At 46.2% G+C, this 18,516-nt stretch overlaps 4 protein-coding genes across 13 annotated transcripts; 1 reads left to right on the top strand and 3 right to left on the bottom strand.

Moving 5' to 3' along the window:
• Window positions 1-1,104: 1,104 nt before the first annotated feature.
• On the bottom strand, window positions 1,105-1,903 carry LOC120675166 (2-alkenal reductase (NADP(+)-dependent)-like). Its single transcript, XM_039956267.1, has 2 exons — window positions 1,464-1,903; window positions 1,105-1,319 (listed from the first exon to the last, which is right to left on the bottom strand). Exons 1-2 carry the CDS (start codon window positions 1,713-1,715, stop codon window positions 1,137-1,139), a joined length of 435 nt encoding a protein of 144 aa, XP_039812201.1. The 5' UTR covers window positions 1,716-1,903; the 3' UTR covers window positions 1,105-1,136.
• A 1,612-nt stretch (window positions 1,904-3,515) lies between these two features.
• LOC120675165 (polygalacturonase-like) lies at window positions 3,516-5,626 on the bottom strand. The gene is made up of 3 exons (XM_039956266.1): window positions 5,091-5,626; window positions 4,695-4,984; window positions 3,516-4,280 (listed from the first exon to the last, which is right to left on the bottom strand). Exons 1-3 carry the CDS (start codon window positions 5,547-5,549, stop codon window positions 3,818-3,820), a joined length of 1,212 nt encoding a protein of 403 aa, XP_039812200.1. The 5' UTR covers window positions 5,550-5,626; the 3' UTR covers window positions 3,516-3,817.
• Window positions 5,627-7,407: 1,781 nt separating this feature from the next.
• On the bottom strand, window positions 7,408-18,500 carry LOC120672733 (TPR repeat-containing protein ZIP4-like). Of its 9 annotated transcripts, XM_039953293.1 has the most exons (14): window positions 16,738-18,500; window positions 16,455-16,644; window positions 16,340-16,372; window positions 15,637-16,254; window positions 14,864-15,530; window positions 13,973-14,152; window positions 13,074-13,242; window positions 11,289-12,630; window positions 11,072-11,204; window positions 9,531-9,664; window positions 9,219-9,409; window positions 8,941-9,068; window positions 8,066-8,844; window positions 7,408-7,868 (listed from the first exon to the last, which is right to left on the bottom strand). In XM_039953293.1, exons 1-6 carry the CDS (start codon window positions 18,030-18,032, stop codon window positions 14,133-14,135), a joined length of 2,823 nt encoding a protein of 940 aa, XP_039809227.1. In that variant the 5' UTR covers window positions 18,033-18,500; the 3' UTR covers window positions 7,408-7,868; window positions 8,066-8,844; window positions 8,941-9,068; window positions 9,219-9,409; window positions 9,531-9,664; window positions 11,072-11,204; window positions 11,289-12,630; window positions 13,074-13,242; window positions 13,973-14,132. The 9 variants fall into 9 exon arrangements, with proteins under 9 accessions (XP_039809227.1, XP_039809220.1, XP_039809221.1 ...); XM_039953286.1 differs by having other exon boundaries at window positions 7,455-7,868; window positions 11,289-11,581; window positions 13,973-15,530; XM_039953287.1 differs by having other exon boundaries at window positions 7,455-7,868; window positions 11,289-11,436; window positions 13,973-15,530.
• Window positions 8,588-14,422, top strand: LOC120672734 (beta-hexosaminidase 3-like). Of its 2 annotated transcripts, none has more exons than XM_039953295.1 (15): window positions 8,588-8,724; window positions 8,917-9,255; window positions 9,353-9,427; window positions 9,973-10,008; window positions 10,108-10,219; window positions 10,334-10,404; window positions 10,545-10,675; window positions 11,158-11,223; window positions 11,401-11,501; window positions 11,709-11,768; window positions 11,872-11,905; window positions 12,021-12,119; window positions 12,197-12,256; window positions 12,998-13,248; window positions 14,002-14,422. In XM_039953295.1, the coding sequence occupies exons 2-15, from the start codon at window positions 8,935-8,937 to the stop codon at window positions 14,166-14,168; spliced, it is 1,584 nt and encodes a 527-aa protein (XP_039809229.1). In that variant the 5' UTR covers window positions 8,588-8,724; window positions 8,917-8,934; the 3' UTR covers window positions 14,169-14,422. The 2 variants fall into 2 exon arrangements, with proteins under 2 accessions (XP_039809229.1, XP_039809228.1); XM_039953294.1 differs by having other exon boundaries at window positions 8,589-8,724; window positions 8,906-9,255.
• Window positions 18,501-18,516: the final 16 nt, after the last annotated feature.

Here is an 18,516-nt window from a genome sequence, read left to right as displayed (position 1 = left end):
CAGATATATATCATTTTAGACTAGTTTTAGTGGGAAGTGTCATCATACAGTTATCTAGACTGTAAACTAGGTAACTGAACCGAAGACACTCCTCTCATATTCTATGACACTATCTTTTCTCTCCTTTCTGTCATATCAGCAAATTTAATATTCATAACACTTACATAACTCTTCCAGCCTTATGGTTATACATATACTGTACTGTCGTACTGATGATATATATACTGGTACAAGAGCTTGTGCAGCCTAGCTGACTAGCGAGTCTGCGGCGGCGCGGATCGCGGATGGCGTGGCGAGCGAGTCCACGGCGTCGTGCGCGCGGCCTGGAGCGGATCGGTGCTGCAGGCCGTTGCACAGCTGCTTAACAAAGACGAACCAGTGCGGGGAGTAGAACGCCGCCACGAACCCCACGACGAAACCCACCGCGGCGCCGACGCTGGACGTGTCGTTGACCCTGCGGCCTGCGCAGGCCGAGCCGCATCCGCCGGCGCAACCGCTTCTTGCACTTACGGTCCAGAGGCACCCCGCAGAGCCCGTCGTTGCCGGCGAAATCTTCGGCCGCGAACCTCCGGAGAGAACCCGGGATCGGACCTGACAACGAGTTACTCTGGCCCCGGGGGCGAGCACGTCGGCGAGCTTCAGGGGGTGGCGGCGTCCGCGAGCTCCAGTGGAAGGCGAAGAGGCAGGGGGGCGGCGGCGAGCTCCGAGGAAGCAGGGGAGGCATGGGGAGAGAGAACGGGAGGGAGGGGCTGAAGGTAGAAGATAGTAATTTTAGAGGGATTTTGTGCATATATTTATGCCACGTGGCGCCATATTGAGAGGTGTGGACCTAAGTAGCACAATTTAACAAGTTCAGGGTGCTAAATTTTGATTTTGCAAGTTCGTAGACCTAAGTGGCACCTCAGGACAAATTCGAGAGCCGCTGGCGTATTTAACTCTTTGATTATCTACTTTTCAAGCCCCTTTTATACCTTTTTTTTTTACCAAAGTTAGTCTTTCTGAAAAAACACAAACGCTGCTTGCTAGCTGCTGCTGCTCAATGCTCAACGGCCTAACTTTTCATTGTGGGTATTTTATTTTGTCTGCTTTAGAATGTACAACTGATAAAATGTTGAACAACAAACATAGGTAAGGAACTAACCAAGAAGGCCCAAATGATAAGAGAGCGGTATGTCACTTTGCTGAATCTTCCTGAGCTGTTCAGGTTTGGTGATCAGACTGTAGTCCTCCCAACCAGTCATCCCCGAAACAAAATCACCAGCAATGAATCCTGGATGAGTGGAGTCGACCACCCTCCCCACGCCGAATCCTTCAATAGGCTTCACACATCAAGAAATCGTTCAATCAGTGAGCAAGTTCAGTCCAGTTAGCAGTTTGCACAAGACCAATGCGACGCAACAGGTTGCTCCAGCAACTTACAACCAAGCCCAAGCTGAGGAAACAATTTGAAGGAAGATGCTCACTGATCCAGGCTTGAAGGGCGGGATGTAGGAGCCCTGGAAGTCCCGCATCCGGCCGCGCATGTAGGGGTCGCAGGAGAGGTAGAGGTTCTTCACCAGCACCGCGGGGCCGGCGGCGCCCCCGGGGACGCGCAGCGCCACGTCGCCGCCGTCGACGAGCTCCATGTCGTCCTCCCTCGGCGCGCGGTCGATGTACCCGCGCAGCACCACCTTCCTGTTCCTTGCCACCGCCGGAGCCGACGCCTCTCTCTCCATGCCGCCGCCGGCGTGCCCGTTCCGGAGCAGCAGGTTGGTTGGGGTTCTTTTGAAACCCGCCAAGGACGCCGACCGCGCCGACCGCGACACGGCGGGCGCCCCGCCGGCGTGGCGTCGGGTGGTGGTTGAATCGGACGGTGTGGAGCGGTTGGTTGGGGTCTTGCCGTCTTGGGGATTTGGGGCGCCATGTGCCTACGCGCGTGCTACCCCCCGCTCTACGCGTCCCAACTCCCAACAAGGCTGGTTTTGTGTGGGACCCGGGTCAACCGATCATCTGGTTTGACCCTCTCCCAAGCTTCTCTAAAAAAAATTAATTGGATATGTGCTATTATAATTACGAGATATACCATTACTATTCGTCATATTGTAGATGTGCCATTATAATTTCACATTTCTTGAAGATATGCCATTATTTACCCTTTCAATGTGTTTATAAAAATATTTGGATCAAAATAACATATCTTCAAGTAATAGCATATCTACGATATCACGAATAGTAATGGCATATCTCCGAACTATAATAATTGTAATGGAACATATCCAATTAACTAAAAAAACACCAACAAGGCCACGGGGCACGGTGGGCCTGATCGTTGTTGGGCCGGTGGCTTCTTCCTTGTGCTCTGCGGGATGTGAAGCGTTTTTTTCATTTTTATATTAAAAAACAAAATTTTAAAAATATATGTTGAATAGAAAAAATTTTAAAAATGGGTGCCTGTCGCCCCCTGTCGCCCATCCAGTTGGCTACAGGACCTAAATGTAAAAAAAAATTACATTTAGGTCCTAGCGCCCAGGGCGCATTAAACAGTGAACTTGTAAAATCGATATAAAATTGTATAAAAATCAGAAAAATACAAATCAACTGTTCTGGATTCTATGAAACAAGATCTACAATTTTTGTTACATAAAGTTTTTTATTTTATCAATGTATCTTGCTCTATTTTAAATACCAGTTTAATGCACTTTTATTTAAATCTCAAGATCCATCCTTTGGATACATGTCATCTTTGGCCAGAGTGTTGCATATGGTGAGCATAGGCTTGGAAAAAATTGGTAGGCCCAGAAAATATTTCTAGAATAAGTTTTTAAATTAAATCTTGCAATATATCTAGTTTAAATGGGTTATTTATCCATGCTGCTATACTGAGTATTAGAAGCCATAACTTTTACAGTACCATTATTTTATTTCCTAAGAGCTATAAAACAAGTTTGGTAAATTTTAGATAAGCACAACTAGACCAAATGAATTATTCCAGATTTTTCTAGGTACAAGAACTATTTTTCTTGATTTAGATACATTGATCAAATGAAAAACTTTATGTAACAAAAGTTGTAGATATTATTTCATAGAATCCATAACAGTTGACTTTGTATTTTTCCGAGTTTTGTACGATTTTATATTAATTTTACAAGTTCACTGTTTAATGCGCCCCGGGCGCCAGGACCTAAATGTAATTTTTTTACATTTAGGTCCTGTCGCCAACTGGATGGGTGATAGGCACCCTGTCGCCCATTAGAGGGGCGACATGCACTCATTTTTTGAAAATTTCCCTATTCGGTATATATTTTTGAAATTTTGTTTTTTTAATATAAAAATGAAAAAAGGCGGATGTGAAAGTCAGATCGTGGGCTTCGGTGCAAGTTTATTTTAACGGCCCAAGTTTAGAAAGATTGTTGTTCCGGTCCAGTACCGAAAGGGAAGCTGCCAGTGGCAGACAACAAAATGCGTGCGCATTTGCACTAAGACGACCCAGATCTACTGTATTTTCCCCATCTTTTGTTTTAAGCATTTCTCGCAACTGATTGCACGGTCTTATTCGCAAGATTGATGTTTGATAATTACACGATGCAATCTGGCTGATCGATCCTCAGTGACCTCTTTTATATGTGCCTAATCACTGCAATCTACTAATCATTTTTTTTATGGAAAAGGCAAAGAGAGAACAAACCAACCAACAGATGTATGTTCTACTATTCATCTACGGTACGTGTCACGTATAGTCTAAGCACTCACTACATATACATGATACACCCGACGCGTATGCATCTATACACACGTGACATGGCGATGCATCGATCTGGTTCGGCGCTGTCGTGTCGGATCAGAGGCAGCTCGGCGGCAGCACTAGCCCGAGCGTGCTCCCCCGCGCGTTCCGGCAGTAGGACCTGGCGGCGGCGGGGCGGTTCCGGTACGTAAGCGCCACGTCCTGCAGGCGGATGCCGCTGCACGGGTTGCTCCGGCTGCAGTCGAAGCTCACCGCCACGGGCGTCGCCGACGAGCCGCGGACGCCGACGTACCTGACGTCGCTGATGCTGATGCTCGAGCTCCCGCCGGGGCAGCCGCCGCCGCTGGTGGGGCAGTAGCGCTGGTCGATGATGATGGGGTTGTCGACGCCGGACATGGTGGCGTCCGCGAAGGTGACCCCCCTGACGAAGCCGCGCTTGGAGCCGCCCCACGTCTTGATCCGCAGCCCATTCGTCGTGCCGGTGAACCACGTCGTCTTCACCGTCACGTTCTGCACCCCCTCCACCGCCATGCCTTCCTGCTTGCCCAGGCTCCCGATGCTAATTACATTAATAATAGCACAGGTCATTAAGTTAGTGGGTAGGTAAAACCCCAACTGAATCTGAATAGCTTGTGTGCACACGCCATGCATGCGAAATCAGTCAGATTATATGAGGTGGGCCCATGTCTGGTTTATTTCCACTAACGTTACCACCACCAGCCAGCGTCTCTTGAGTTCTAGTAGTAAGATTTTTCAAGGCCGTTTCAGTCAACTCAAAGCAGCAGCTATAAATTATAATGGATTGATTTCCATACATGCACTAGCTCAAGCTACCATTCCTATGATTTGATTTTTCTCGATTTAATTCCTAAAATGAGAGCATTTCTGCGTTTTTCATGCAGACAAATTACCGGGCGTCACGGCGGCCTGGCCGATCAAAGCACGAACTGACGACAGCCGGCCGGCGACGTACCTGATGCCGTGGCCGGGGCCGCAGGCGACGCGCTCGATCCAGATGTGGGAGTTCCCCGGGCCGATGGAGATGCAGTCGTCGCCGGTGCTGATCCTGGCGTCGTACACCGACACCTGGCTGGACATGTGGAGGTGGATGCCGTCGGTGTTGGGGCTGTCCGCCGGCGCCTCCACCGTCACCCCGCGCACCGTCACGCCGTGGCACTGCAGCACCACCAGGTGGAACAGCTCGCTGTCCACCGACCGCACCCCGGCCACCACCACGTCCCTCGAGTTCGCGATCGTCAGCGACTGCGACCATGGCAAGTACGGCGAGCGAAAGTTAGCTGTTGATCGTCGTCGGGTAGGGAACACACACCTTCAGGTTTATTTCGAGCTTCGACGACGGCGAACGCACCGACGCCGGGGTCGGACAGCTGCCCTGCCCGCGCCGCCTGCACTCCCAGAGCGCCCGGCCGCGGCCGTCGAGGGTGCCGCCGGAGACGACAAGGCCGTCCACGTTCTCGAACGTGATCCACCGCCCTGATGAGCCGCGCCCGCCGGAGCCCGCGGGGGCGACGACCGTGCCGGCGACGGCGAACGTCACGGCGGCGCGGCTGTGGCACGGGCCGGTGAACGTGGCGCTCGACACCAGGTACCGGCCGGGTGGCACGAACACGGTGGCCGGGCGCGTCGAGCGGCACGCGTCGGCCCACGCGCGGAGGAACGGCCCCGCCGCGTCCGCCGCGCCGTCGGGGCGGGCGCCGTACCGCAGCACGTTGTACATCATTGCGCCGGCGGCCGGGTCCGCCGGCTGGAACAGGAGCGCGGCGTGCAGGTGCGCGAGCAAGCTCAGGAGCGGCTTGGCCATGGCCATGTGAGTTCCGATCCGGCCGGCCTCCGGGTGCACGCGACGCGAGCGGCGAGTTGGGACGCCGCAGGCTTTGCAGGTGATAGTTAGGTATGGGTTCGATGATGCGATGACTTGCACACGTGTATTTATAGTACGTAGAGACATCTACGCTAGCATGGGGTAAAACATTTTGGGAAGGATTTTAGTGGGCGAGCAAGAAATCGAGAGCGTGTCTTTTGGAAATGAAGAAAAAAAATAGGGGGGAGAATCTGAGAGCGATGCAGGACGTGGTAAGCAGCTGAGTGCGAGATTCAGAAACCTAACCTGGGAGACGAGACGAGACGAGACGAGACCATTTTGGTTTAGTAAACTTTTACATGCGGCATTGACCATTGAAGACTGGACAGAGTATGGTTTTGGTGAGTTCTTGGAAACAACTCATGGCAAGGTACGCATTTCACATGCGTATACTGCTTTTTTGCCGAGTGATAGATAGTACTCCCTCCGCCCAAAAAAACAAATCAGTCTAGGAATTCTAGGACAAGTTAACAAAAGAGTAAAATGGTCATGTTTGTCTCCATTTACTTTCCATATTTAGTACTAATTGATTCTTACATGCATATGCACTTTCTAAATATGGTAAGATGTCTTATTTTTTGAGGACAAATTTTGAATGTAGAATGACTTTTTTTTGGACGGAGGAAGCAGTGGCGAGCATACACAGTGTCTACGACTGCCATCGTTGCTTTTGCATGATGAGCTGAAGCTGATCGTTGGTCACTGAATCGTTGAAGGATGCAAGAATTTTCGTAAGCGGCGCAGGGTTGGAGCTCCCCGTGAATACACGTCAAGATTGAGGGCGTATTTCTGGGACTTGTGGACAAATGCAACCACTCCAGTCCCATCAAGATCATCAACATCATCACTAGATACAAATACAAGGAGGTGCCAGCATCAGCTAACGCAAAGTATAATGCAGCTTTTGCAGACCATCCGGAGAAGAGGCCCAAAATTCGTAAGAGCAACTCCAACGGAGAGACTAAATTTGAGCCCCTATATTGCTTTTAGGAGCCAGCCTATAAAAATTTAGGGGCTTCAAACTCCAGCAGGGTGACTAAATTTAGAGGGCCTCCAGTTCTAGGGACTCTGGACCAAAATTTAGTGGCCTCCCCAAAATGGGGGCTCGTATAGGGGCCCGGTTGGAGATGTTTTTTCTATTGGGAGACTAAAACAAGAGATAGAGTCCCATTTAAGGGCCCGGCTGGAGTTGCTCTAAAGAATAATAACTTCCTGAACCTACCGAATCAAGAAACAAAGCCATTTCAAGAAAATTCGTGAATGAGCCGAAACTTCAGCCCAGAATTCAAAAAGGCGTCTCCAGAATTAATACCGAAATCTACTTGATCGATCAACTGAAACTAAAGCTATCCCATTTCTGAATTTACACCCATTTTGGAGCCGTTCAGTTGGTGGAACATTCACCGACTTCTTCTTTCTGCATTGGGGATCAAGATCGGAGGCTCATGCAATTAGGTTTTTCATCGAGCTCGCTTTCTACTACCATCAGCACAAACTGGCCACAAGACGATTGAACTTTTGACCATCGGAAACGACCATCGTGGAAACACAGGTAGAATTTAGAAACTAGCTAGGAACATGTCGTATCGTCGAACTAGCAGTCCAAAATCCCTGAGATTGTTGGGTTGGGCGTGCGAGACTGTTGCGAGGGAGCAAATTTGACTACTACTGCAGTGGTGGGTTGGGTACGTCTCAACCCAGCCTAGGCAGACCTGCCGGCAATGGCATGTGTTCTAGTCAACAACTACTTCGTTCAAGCGAACAAGACTTAGGTTTGGCTTGCTGTTCACCAATCACAATCAGCTACTAGTACTTTTCTTTATTTAGAGTGACTGATTGACGCAATGACAGTACAGAACAAGATAATGTTACTGTGCGACCATTTGGGAAACCTTATTGGACCCAATCCACAAGATAATGTTAGCGACAACGTCTGACTAGTGATAACGGGCCAAAAATACTGATCAGCCCCGTCCGCTTTCAGGTGCATGGGCCAGATCAGCAAAAATGGGAAAAAACCGTTTGTCCAAAGTAAATCTGGCCCAAGTTCATGCCGTGGGTTTCAAGACCTAAAGTCCACAATGCGTTCCTTTCTTGCGCCACCCCACTCATCTTTTCAGCAAGCCACCACCAGCACGCAAATTCCGTGTACCAACTCCTTAAGGATGGCTCACCTACGGAGGACTTAGCAGCTTCAATCCTGCTCGGATGATCGGATGTGGCATAGTCCCACTATTGCAAAGCCATGCACCATGCCGCCGCCACCTGAGGAAACAACCAGATGTGCTATCAGGGTCGATATCTTATTTGTTCTTGCAAAGTATTTATAATTGTTAGACTAAAATTAATCGCAGTTGTGGCTGCTGCATGCCTGCATGAGCCATCATTAGATTAACTAATAGCTTTCACAAGATACAATAAAAAAGGTTAACCAACAGCAGGGGAAGGCCAACAATACTAACCAACAGCAGGGGAAGGCCTGTTAAACAAGCTAAAGGTTCCCTCGAGAGGGCCAGCGCCGTGACGCTCCGTTGGAGTGTGACAACGGGCAACAAAGTGTGATCAACCTACCAACCAGATCCTTGTCACGCCTTTTTACTAGCCACAACCCGCGGCACCTCCCCACTCCCACCATCTCGCCAGCCAGCAGCCCTAGAGCAGACACAGCGATCTGCAAAATAACCAGGAATATATAATAAAAAAATCATCACTCGGTGCCTCCGGTTCATATTATGTCAAAATGAAAAATGCATTAGCACAAAATGGGAGAACGTGGCCGGCGTTTAGGCACGTATTTATCACGAAACTGCTAAGCTGCAAACATATTTGTTATGAGCGAGCCATGGGTACGGAGCAGTGAAGCTACCAAAATTAGCATATAAGTGAGCTGAGCTGATTGCCTGGCCATCCGTACCTGTTCTGGGTCACCGAAGTGCACCATACCTGTGCCTGTGCATGCCTTTTCTTCCCTCCATCTAACCACTCCTTGACCCCAGTCTGCAATGCCCGTGGTGGCCCCTCCTCATATACCTCCTCGTCGCTCGTCTTCATCCTAAGATAGGAGTTCAACTGGCTTTCCCATTGGTTCTCTTTCAGACAGCTCGGGGAGGAGAGAGAAAAGGTACTCGCCTCACGCTTGCAGATTGCTGCATTCTTCCTTGCGACTTCTCTTTTCACCATCATTTCTTTTTCTCGGAGGTGACGCTGGCCATTCGAGCTTGCCAAGAAAAGATTGTGTCACCTGCAGTGGTTGCGAGATGCCTGTCAAAACTCACAACTCATTGATTCTTTTCTTACTCTAGGCATTTTTCAGTTTCTGTAGAGAAGGGGTATGAACCACTCTGCAGAGATGACACCGGCTCTGAGGCTGCTGCTAGCATTTCTGGCAATTGGATCCTGCATCGCTGCTGACAACATCGACTTGTGGCCGATGCCCAAGACGGTGTCCCATGGAACACAGAAGCTCTACGTCAAGAAAGATATCACAATGTCAATGGTGGGAAGCACCTATTCTGACGAGAAATCAATCCTGAAGGATGCCTTCCAGAGGATGGTTGATTTGATCACACTAAACCACGTCGTCGATGGAATGAACCCAAGTTCTTTGGTTCTCACCTGTGTTAATATAGTTGTCCATACACCTGAAGATGAGGTAACCTGCTTGTTTGATCTGACAAACTGCAAGTCCATCTACAGATTGAATTTTTCATCTTTCAATTAATATACTTCGCATTGTTCATCTCCTGCAGCTCAACTTTGGCGCAGATGAGTCGTATAACTTAACTGTTCCAACTACAGGAGATCCACTGTATGCACAAATTGAGGCTAGTATAAAAAAGCTCATTTGTTTTATGTTGTGAGCATTATATAATAGCATCATCTAGTGTATCCACTGAATGCACAGACACTTGATGACTTGAAACTTACATGTAGTTTCTGCAATTCCTTTTTTCTTGATAATGAATTCTGAGAATCCTAGCGCAGTTCATGCCTTCAGTACCTCCTGTAGCATGCATATTGCTGACCAAAACCATCTTAATAGGCCTTTCTCTTGTAATTCTCTGAAATACAAATTAACATATAATACAAGTAAACAGATGGATTGCAAGCAAATCACAAGTTAATCCTCATAATGAGTATCATGTAATATAACATTAACTCAACAATGAAATGAAATATCCCCTCCCAAGGTGTCTATGTTTAAACTTCCATGACATGGGAAACCTTGTTAGGCTGCAAAGAGAGTGGAATCAGTAATGAGCTCACTTTTTTTTTTGAAGAACTATGAGCTCACATCTATCATTTATATGCACAAAGCAAGTCACTTCAAATCATTTCATGCTGATGACACCTTGCAATACTTTTGTAGGCTCAAACCGTTTTTGGAGCACTTCATGGCTTACAGGTAAGTAATTCATATGATCCATATACAAGCACAATACATAAGGCAAGCGAGGTTTAAGCTCACAATCCTGTCCATCAGTAACTCTTTTAATCAATGCAGACATTTGGTCAGTTGTGTTACTTTGATTTCACATCACGACTCATCGGACTCAATTCAGCTCCTTGGATAATTACTGACACACCAAGATTTCCTTACCGGGGACTACTTATTGGTTAGATATAATCAGCATTTCCACCTTTCACAAGCTTCTAACTACCAAATGTTAATAATGTGGACGTACAGTGGCTCCATTACACCATTAACTTAAGCTTATATATGCTGGCAGATACTGCAAGGCACTACCTACCTGTTAAGATAATCAAAGGAGTGATAGATGCAATGACCTACAGTAAACTGGTAGGTTTGATGGCCATTGAATTTTATTTCCTTGACTGATAAATTATAGAAGACATGGACTGTTGTCGGGTAATCTATTTATGCTCCTAAATTACAGTTCCAGTTACTGTATGTTAATCCTTTGTTATTTCATCATGCAGAATGTTCTCCATTGGCACATCATAGACGAACAATCCTTTCCCATTGAAATACCTTCATATCCCAAACTGTGGAATGGTTCATACTCTTATTCGGAGAGATACACAATGTCTGATGCAATTGACATTGTACGGTGCGTTCTATTTTTGTTATCAATATTACGAAATTTTACAATACCAGCACTAAATAATTAGAGGTAAATGCCTTCAAAAGTACGGGAACATCACAAACATGTCCAGCAGAAGGATTTTCTTTCTGCAATTGCTCAACAATTATGTACACAAAAAGAGGAGAATTTGGTATTCAATAATAAACAAAGCATGAAACAGAGCAGTATGCAAATTTAATATATCAGTTTGGCCACATCGTTAGGTGTCTCTAACATGGAGCCCTTAATGGGGCTAAGGCAATGACGCATAAGCACTAAAGCAGTATGATTGCAAAACAATATAAATGCACTTCAATGACACTTTCAAAGTTTTGTAAGCACACACACAGGCAAAGCTGATTTGTCAGTCAAGCTGAATACCTTTATTGCATATTCGATGTATCCGTTCTTCACCTCCATTAGATATTATCATCATAAAACTTAGGTAGCTACACCTCTCCTCGCAGGTATGCTGAAAGGCGAGGTGTAAATGTGTTGGCTGAGATTGATGTTCCTGGTCATGCCCGTTCATGGTAAGTAACTTCATTATGTTCAGATGTTCATTGATGTATAATACAAATAATGTGTTCCAGATTACTTGGAATCATTCAGTGGAGAAGATCCATACTCATTATTATGCATTGAAGCCATTCAAGGTGACAGACTAGAGTTATTCAACAAGTAAAATCGTGAAATTTGTATCTTTTCAGGGGCGTTGGCTACCCGTCATTGTGGCCATCAGATAGCTGCAGAGAACCCCTTGATGTCAGTAAAAACTTTACATTCGAAGTCATTGATGGCATTCTTTCAGGTACATCATGATTTTGTCAACGAAAATGAAGTGGCTCCTAAGTTTGTTATTTGAAAAGATCAGTAGTTTGTGGGCATGTCCTGAAAGAGAGTTAAAATAGGGAACCAGATATAATGAATACATGATCTGCATACAGTCACCACTGATAGCCAATAGTAAATATATTACAACTGCCTAACAGAGTTCAAAGTTTGCATTGTCTTTCAGATTTTAGCAAGGTTTTTAAGTTCAAATTTGCCCACTTAGGCGGTGATGAAGTAAACACAAGTAAGCACAAGGATTGCATCTGCAGTTGTTCAGTTGATATAATGCAGTGATAGAATAGTAGATCTATAAACCATACCCATTCACTCCTCTCTCTGAATTTCAGGCTGCTGGACCAAAACACCACACATTGAAGGATGGTATATAACTCATAATTTGATAACGGTGTTTTGATGAATTCCTATCATCATAACTAGAAAATAATTTGGCCATGTTCTTGTATCAGTGAACTAATGGAAGATAATCCTTTTACAGGTTGAATAATAACCATATGAATGTATCAGATGCATACAGAGATTTCGTATTAAGATCTCAAAAGATAGCAATATCACATGGCTACGATATCATTAACTGGTATGCTATTTGCCAATCTGACAGGCACCAAAAAGTTATTGACACTAAAATTTAACAGACATCTTTTATGTTTACAGGGAAGAAACATTTAACAATTTTGGAGATAAACTGGATCGTAAAACTGTGGTGCATAACTGGTATTTTACTCACTGTGCTTGATTTGTAACATAGGAAATTAATTGCTTGCAACAGTAGCATAGTGACTCCCAGTTTTATATGATGCTTTCCTTGAATTTATAGTAGCTTGCAGCATGCATGCATATAATTTTTTTAAAAAAAGTTCCAGAGAGCCAAAACAAGCTCCCCCTTCTATCTCTTTATGTGAGGGCAAAGATTATAGTCATTACAGTACTTAGCTTAACCGCCCCTCTGGGAAACAATAAGTACTACAACTCTCAGTCCAGAGTCCTCCAGGCCAAATTTTGCTACTTAAGGCCCCAGAAATAATCATGCAACCCGCAAAGCACACAAACTAATACAGTTCTGAAACAAAAGGTCTTCCATTTTTGGCCTGCTTGCATGTTCAGTGAAATAAGAGTTTAGATTCAGTTAAGTTTTTCCCTCCTTTTCTTTAAACTTTGGAAAGAAATATTGACAAACAAGTTCTCTTATAATACATCATCAATTGCTACAAAATCGATAGCATATTGAAGATATGTGAAATATGATTCTATTGGAGCAACTTTTAGCAAGTATATGCATATAGTTTAACTAATTGTTGGACAGAACTTACAAAGTTTGACCTTTTCAAATCTAATACGCCTTACACAAAGAAAAGGAGGTAGTACATTACAAAACATACTCATACTAAGTTCATTCTGGTTCTTCTTATTGCTATCAATAGTTAACAGTTGGCAGATTTGCCCACGAATTAACAGGCTTGGAGAAGATGTAGCACCAAAAGTTGTTGCTGCAGGGCTTAGATGCATAGTAAGCAACCAGGATAAGTGGTACCTGGATCACTTGGATGCCTCATGGGAAGGATTTTACATGAACGAACCCCTGCAAGGTATAGATGACACAAAACAGCAACAATTGGTCGTCGGAGGTGAAGTATGCATGTGGGGCGAGGAAATTGATGCGTCAGACATTGAACAAACAATTTGGCCACGTGCAGCAGCAGCTGCAGGTAAGTGATGGAAAAAGCCTGATCATCCTTATTAATGCCTTGAAATATTTCAAATTTAATGTGCATCATTATCCAAACTAATCTTATTTTCAACGCATCATCACCTAATACTCTTTTAATGAATCTAGGAGAAATAGAGTAGGTGACACAGTACTCCAATAGTCCAATCACTTAACTTTGTGCAACAACCTGGTCTACTTAGAATGATAAATTCAACCCAATATATTCCTAACCTGTGGACATGTGAGCGAAAAAATGAGAACACTGAAAAAGCAAGCAGATATTCATATTCCCATATGGTAGTATAATAAGATGTCAGCAAAATTCCTATCCTAGCAAGAAAGGTTACAGATATATGCTCACTTCTATTTACTAGTACATTATTTTAAAGAGAGAAGAACATACTGCATAGTATAAATTCTCAAAGGCACGCAAAAACTTTGCAGGTTGTCGAACAATAATAGATATTTGCTTTCAGATTTAACATACATAGTATATCAAAACATCATTTAAAGGCATGATCTGTTGTAACAGAAGCAGAGTTTACATGCAACCTTGTAACCTATGATAGTATGGAATGTTCATGCAACTTAATAGAACATACTTTTTTTGAAAAGAAACAGCAGGGGATGAAATGTTCATGCAACTTAATAGTGCTTTCTCATCTAACAAACCAAGGAATGAATGAATGCACTACCATCTGTACGAGCAATTTCTGACTCACCAATCCTCTTACATTGCATTGCCTTGAAGAGAGACTTTGGACTCCGATTGAGAAGCTTGCAAATGACACAAGATTAGTAACATCAAGATTGGCACGCTTCAGGTGTTTGCTGAACCAAAGAGGAGTAGCTGCTGCACCACTAGCTGGTTATGGTCGTGCATCACCAGCAGAACCTGGTCCCTGTGTAAGGCAATAGAATATCCATAACAAAAGGGAAACAGGCATTCACAGATGAAAACCAGTCATTCCATGAAGGAAAAGGATTCACTTTTACCCCCGTTGTTATGTTCAGCATAGTGTATGTCAGATAGGTGGTCTTTGTTTGTGTAGAATGTTTCATGTCCTTTTTTTTGCTCCTCTTCAACCCCAATTTTCTTCCATAATAATTTGGATGGCTATGAGGTCTCCATAGTATGGTAATGAAATGATAACAGGTCCTTACAGAGTTCACTGACTGGTGGTCTTGAACAGAAAACTAGTCCAAGAAAACCAATTTGCTGTGAAAATAGATTTTAATGCACACAATCAATATCTCTTTTACACATGACTACATGAGCATGCTAAAATTGAACACCCTTATGCCAACGCAAGGTCCACATACTTATAGAGAAATCACCCAATATAAGAGAAATTTTTTACTTTTCCCTGCACACAAGCATACTTAAAGTCCGACATTTATATGCCAAGAAAATAGTCCACATACTTGTCTACAGATCATTGAATGGATGAACAATTTTCATCGTCAAATGAAAGAATATGTGTGTGCACAACTGCACATCAATCAGACGAAGAATATTGAAATGTATGATTCAAAGAAATGCTCTATTTATATCCAGCCATGAATTTCCACCGTTCAAAATGTCTAAGCTAATCCAGGTTGAGACACGCTACCAGACAAGCTAGTACTTGGTGCCCCATCTTGCTGGCTACATTCATCAGGTTCTTTACCAGATACTTTCTGAAAGCGCTCAAAGTGTTCCTCCATTCCTGATACGTACTGCTTCATGCTCTCAAAATGCCGAGCAAGATCTATTGCCATCTTCATCCATTTCCTAGCAATTGAACATTGCCCAAGCCGTGAAGCTAAACCTGACTTGTTCCATGCAGTCAATGTAAGCCACTGTGCTTCCTCAAATGGATATTCACCATCTCTAAGTCCAACCACAATCTGGTAAGCTTGTCGAAATACGTCATAGACTGCATCACTCATGCTACCACTGGAGTCTTGGAGACCAGCAATGCGCGCTAACCTTCTAAGGGCAATGCTGATTATCCCATAGTTTGGCGAGTGAGAAGCAAGGGCAGTAGTGATGCTGGCCTTCAGGAGAAACTCAGCAACCTGTAGGTTTGGTTGGGTACCTTGAGAAGCTATTTCTTCAAGTTTGAGAAGATGACCTGGTGTACATGCTTTAGATGCAGCAAAATTCTTGACCAATTGGAGCTGCTGAGGGTGTGCGCTAGTGTCCATCCTGTTGAGAAGCTTGTAGAAGTTGAAGGTATGTAGAAAGGGCAAGTTATTATCCTCCAACTGATCAGAGGTCATTAGAACCGAAGGCAACTGCAGATCAGTACAGCTGAATCAAAAGAATGTCCAAGAAAATCAAATCATGCAAGAACACACAGATATCAGTGACTCTTGATAATTGGCATGCATCAATTTTTACCTTGCCAGCTCTGCTGAGCATCTCAATGCCCTTTTTAAGGTCAGAATCAGATAATGGAGATTTGTTTAGCTCGTCAGTAAGGAGCTTGGCAGCGACACTCATGATCAATGATTTGCAAACCAAGAGATGGTTAGCATCATCCTCACCATTACCTGAGCTGAAAAATTCAGCTGCAAGCTCAAAGAACTCAGTACAGTAATCATACTTCTTCTCCTTTGCCATCTTTATAGCCATATTCCATAACTTGACTGCAAACCAATTCCGTTCACGTAGCCCAACAGTTCCCTTGCCACAAACAGCTTCCATGCCAAGCTCAGCCATCCGTAGCTTGGCACGTCTTGAGTACTTCAGGATCTCAGCCTCAGATCCTGGCTCACGGAGAAGGAGGGCTATAATGTTGCGGAGGACAGCAGCCTCGGTCATTGGCATTGGCTTTCCAGCAGAGTACAGACCTAGAAGAAAGGTCGATGCAGCAATTGCCACACGAACAGATTTGCAGGCCATAGCTTCATGAATTGAGAGTGTCAGGAACTCAGGGTTGAAGTCTACATAACCCACCATGGTTCTCATCAGCTTGATAGCCTCGTCCTCCTCCTCCTTCTGCAGAAGGATCTTAAACTAAAAAATATATATCTGTATTAGTAAGAAGTGCTACACAAAAATGAGGTCCCTCTAAACTAACAGCATGTACAGAGACTATTACCTTCAGAAAAGCACAGCGGATATTGGGTTCAACCTACAGATATATAAATTTTAAGCCAATGTGAGAAGCATCATACAAGATCATTCAACAAAGCGACAGGGAGAAAGATCAATACCTTCTCAGCCTCAGTGATGAACTCTTGAGCTCGATCAAGATGCCGAAGTGCCATATGGCAAAGGCAAAGTACTCGGAAGCAGTCTGCGCGGCGGGATCTGCTTTCCTCATCACGGGAAACATAAAGCATTGACCTCTCAATCAAATCTGCACCGATCTCGTAGTTCTTTGCGTGGAAATGCTCAGTGCCACTGTTCCAAATTGCAATGCCAGGTTCAGCAGGTGCACACATTTTATTTAAAAAAGTACTGCATATAAGTTCAGTAGTGTAAGAGAGTGCAAACCAGGTCCATAGCAATGCATGCATCGTGTTGCGCTCGTGGGTGTTAGCAGGGCCATCGAACAGCTTCACCACCCTCTCATCGGACACGAGCTCAGCAATCACTCTTGCACGCCCAGTTCCGCCGCCTGCAGTCTCAACCACCTTCTTCAACACCCTCACAGCAGCAGCTGCAGCACCAGCACAGCACCGTGCGGCAAGCACATTGAGCACCTTAAACGCAGCATCCGGCCCCGTGCTGGCAAGGTACAGCTCAGCTGCCGACACGCACAGAAAGTCCGGCGCTCTGGCGTTCGCCATGAGCGTCTCGAGCTCCCTCTCGGCCTCCGCCATGTTCCCGCTGCCGAGGCACGCGCGCAGCGCCATGAACCCAATGCTCGGGTGCTCCTCCCCCAGCCCCAGCAAGGTTCTCCTGACACTAATACAGCGCAGGGTGCCCTCGTAGTCTTTGGCTTCGAGACGCTCGACGGCGAGGAAGCGGAGGCATTGATCCTTGATCCCTTGGAGATTCGGAGTTGCAGGAGTGGATCCCGGGGTCGTTGGCGTGGTCGGGGAGGCCGCGGCCTTCTCACAGAGATCAAGCGCCTCAGTTAAGAGGCTGGACGCGTCGATGGCGGGATCCGGGGGTTTCGTGGCGAGGGCAGCCTGGCCGATGCGGAGGTACTCCTCGGCGAGGGCTTTGACGCCCTCCGGAGACGACGCCGCGAGGGGCTTGGACCGGCTCAGCAGCGCGACGGCGAGGGCTTGCTCGCCCACGATCGACGCCGCGCGCGCCCGCGCGAGGTTGAGGTCCAGCAGGACGGCCCGATCCCCTTCCGTGTCGGCGGCGGAGACCAGCGGCGTGGCCTTCTCGAAGCAGGCGGAGGCGAGGTCGGGGCGGCCGAGGTCAAGCCAGACCAGTCCTGTGCGGTGGAAAAAGGACGCCGCCTTCGCTGGGGCGTCGGGGATGTCCTCCGGGAGGCCAGCGACGAGGAGGAGCTCCGGCGCCGCCTGCCGGATCTCCGCTTCCGCGACCCTCGAGGGGAAGCTGTGGTTGGCGCGGTCGACGCACGCATTCCAGAGGCGGAAGGCGAGGTGCCACACCTTGACCCTGAACGCCCCGTCGAGGCCCGAGGAGGAGGAAGCGGCGGAGGCGAGGTTGGTGAGGAGGCGGCGGAGATCGGCGGCGAGCTTCTCCGGGGAGGAGGAATCGGAGGTGTCGAACGCCTCGACGTCGGCGACGACCCTGTTGAGGTCGGTGAGGAGGCCGGCGTGCGGCGGCGGCTGCCGGTACTCGGGGGAGAGCTCGGAGATCTTCATGGGGTTTAGGATTCGGCAGCTTCCGATCGAATTGGGTGGTTTTGCGCGACAAGGGAGGCGGGGTGTCAGGCGTGGGAGTGGCGGCAGCGGGCGGAGACTGGAGAAGAGAAGAGATTCAAGCACGGGGAAGTGGGGGAGAATTCGAATTTTGAAATGGTTGCTGATTGCCGTGCCAGCTGCTCGCCTGCTCCGTTTTTATACAGGGAGCATTCTGGAAGAGAACTGAACGAATGAACTGGCTGCATCATTGTTTTCCACTGAAAAATGATCCCAAATTCCTTTTTGAAGGTAAAAAAATGATCCCAAATTCCACTGCAAAATTTTCTCGATTCTCACTAGTTACTACGAGATTCACTGTTTGTATTAATGTTTTAATCCTTTGTTATCCAAGAACAATTGAATCCTCCCCTGCAATTTCTGTTTGTCGTCCTGTAATGCTGAGACCTGTTGATAAAAAAAATGTGATTGCTGGTACTATCTCAAA

Source organism: Panicum virgatum, chromosome 5N (genome assembly GCF_016808335.1).
Source record: "Panicum virgatum strain AP13 chromosome 5N, P.virgatum_v5, whole genome shotgun sequence".
Lineage (NCBI taxonomy): Eukaryota > Viridiplantae > Streptophyta > Magnoliopsida > Poales > Poaceae > Panicum > Panicum virgatum.
Note: the sequence above shows the minus strand (reverse complement) of the source record. Positions and strands in the feature narration are given on the sequence as shown.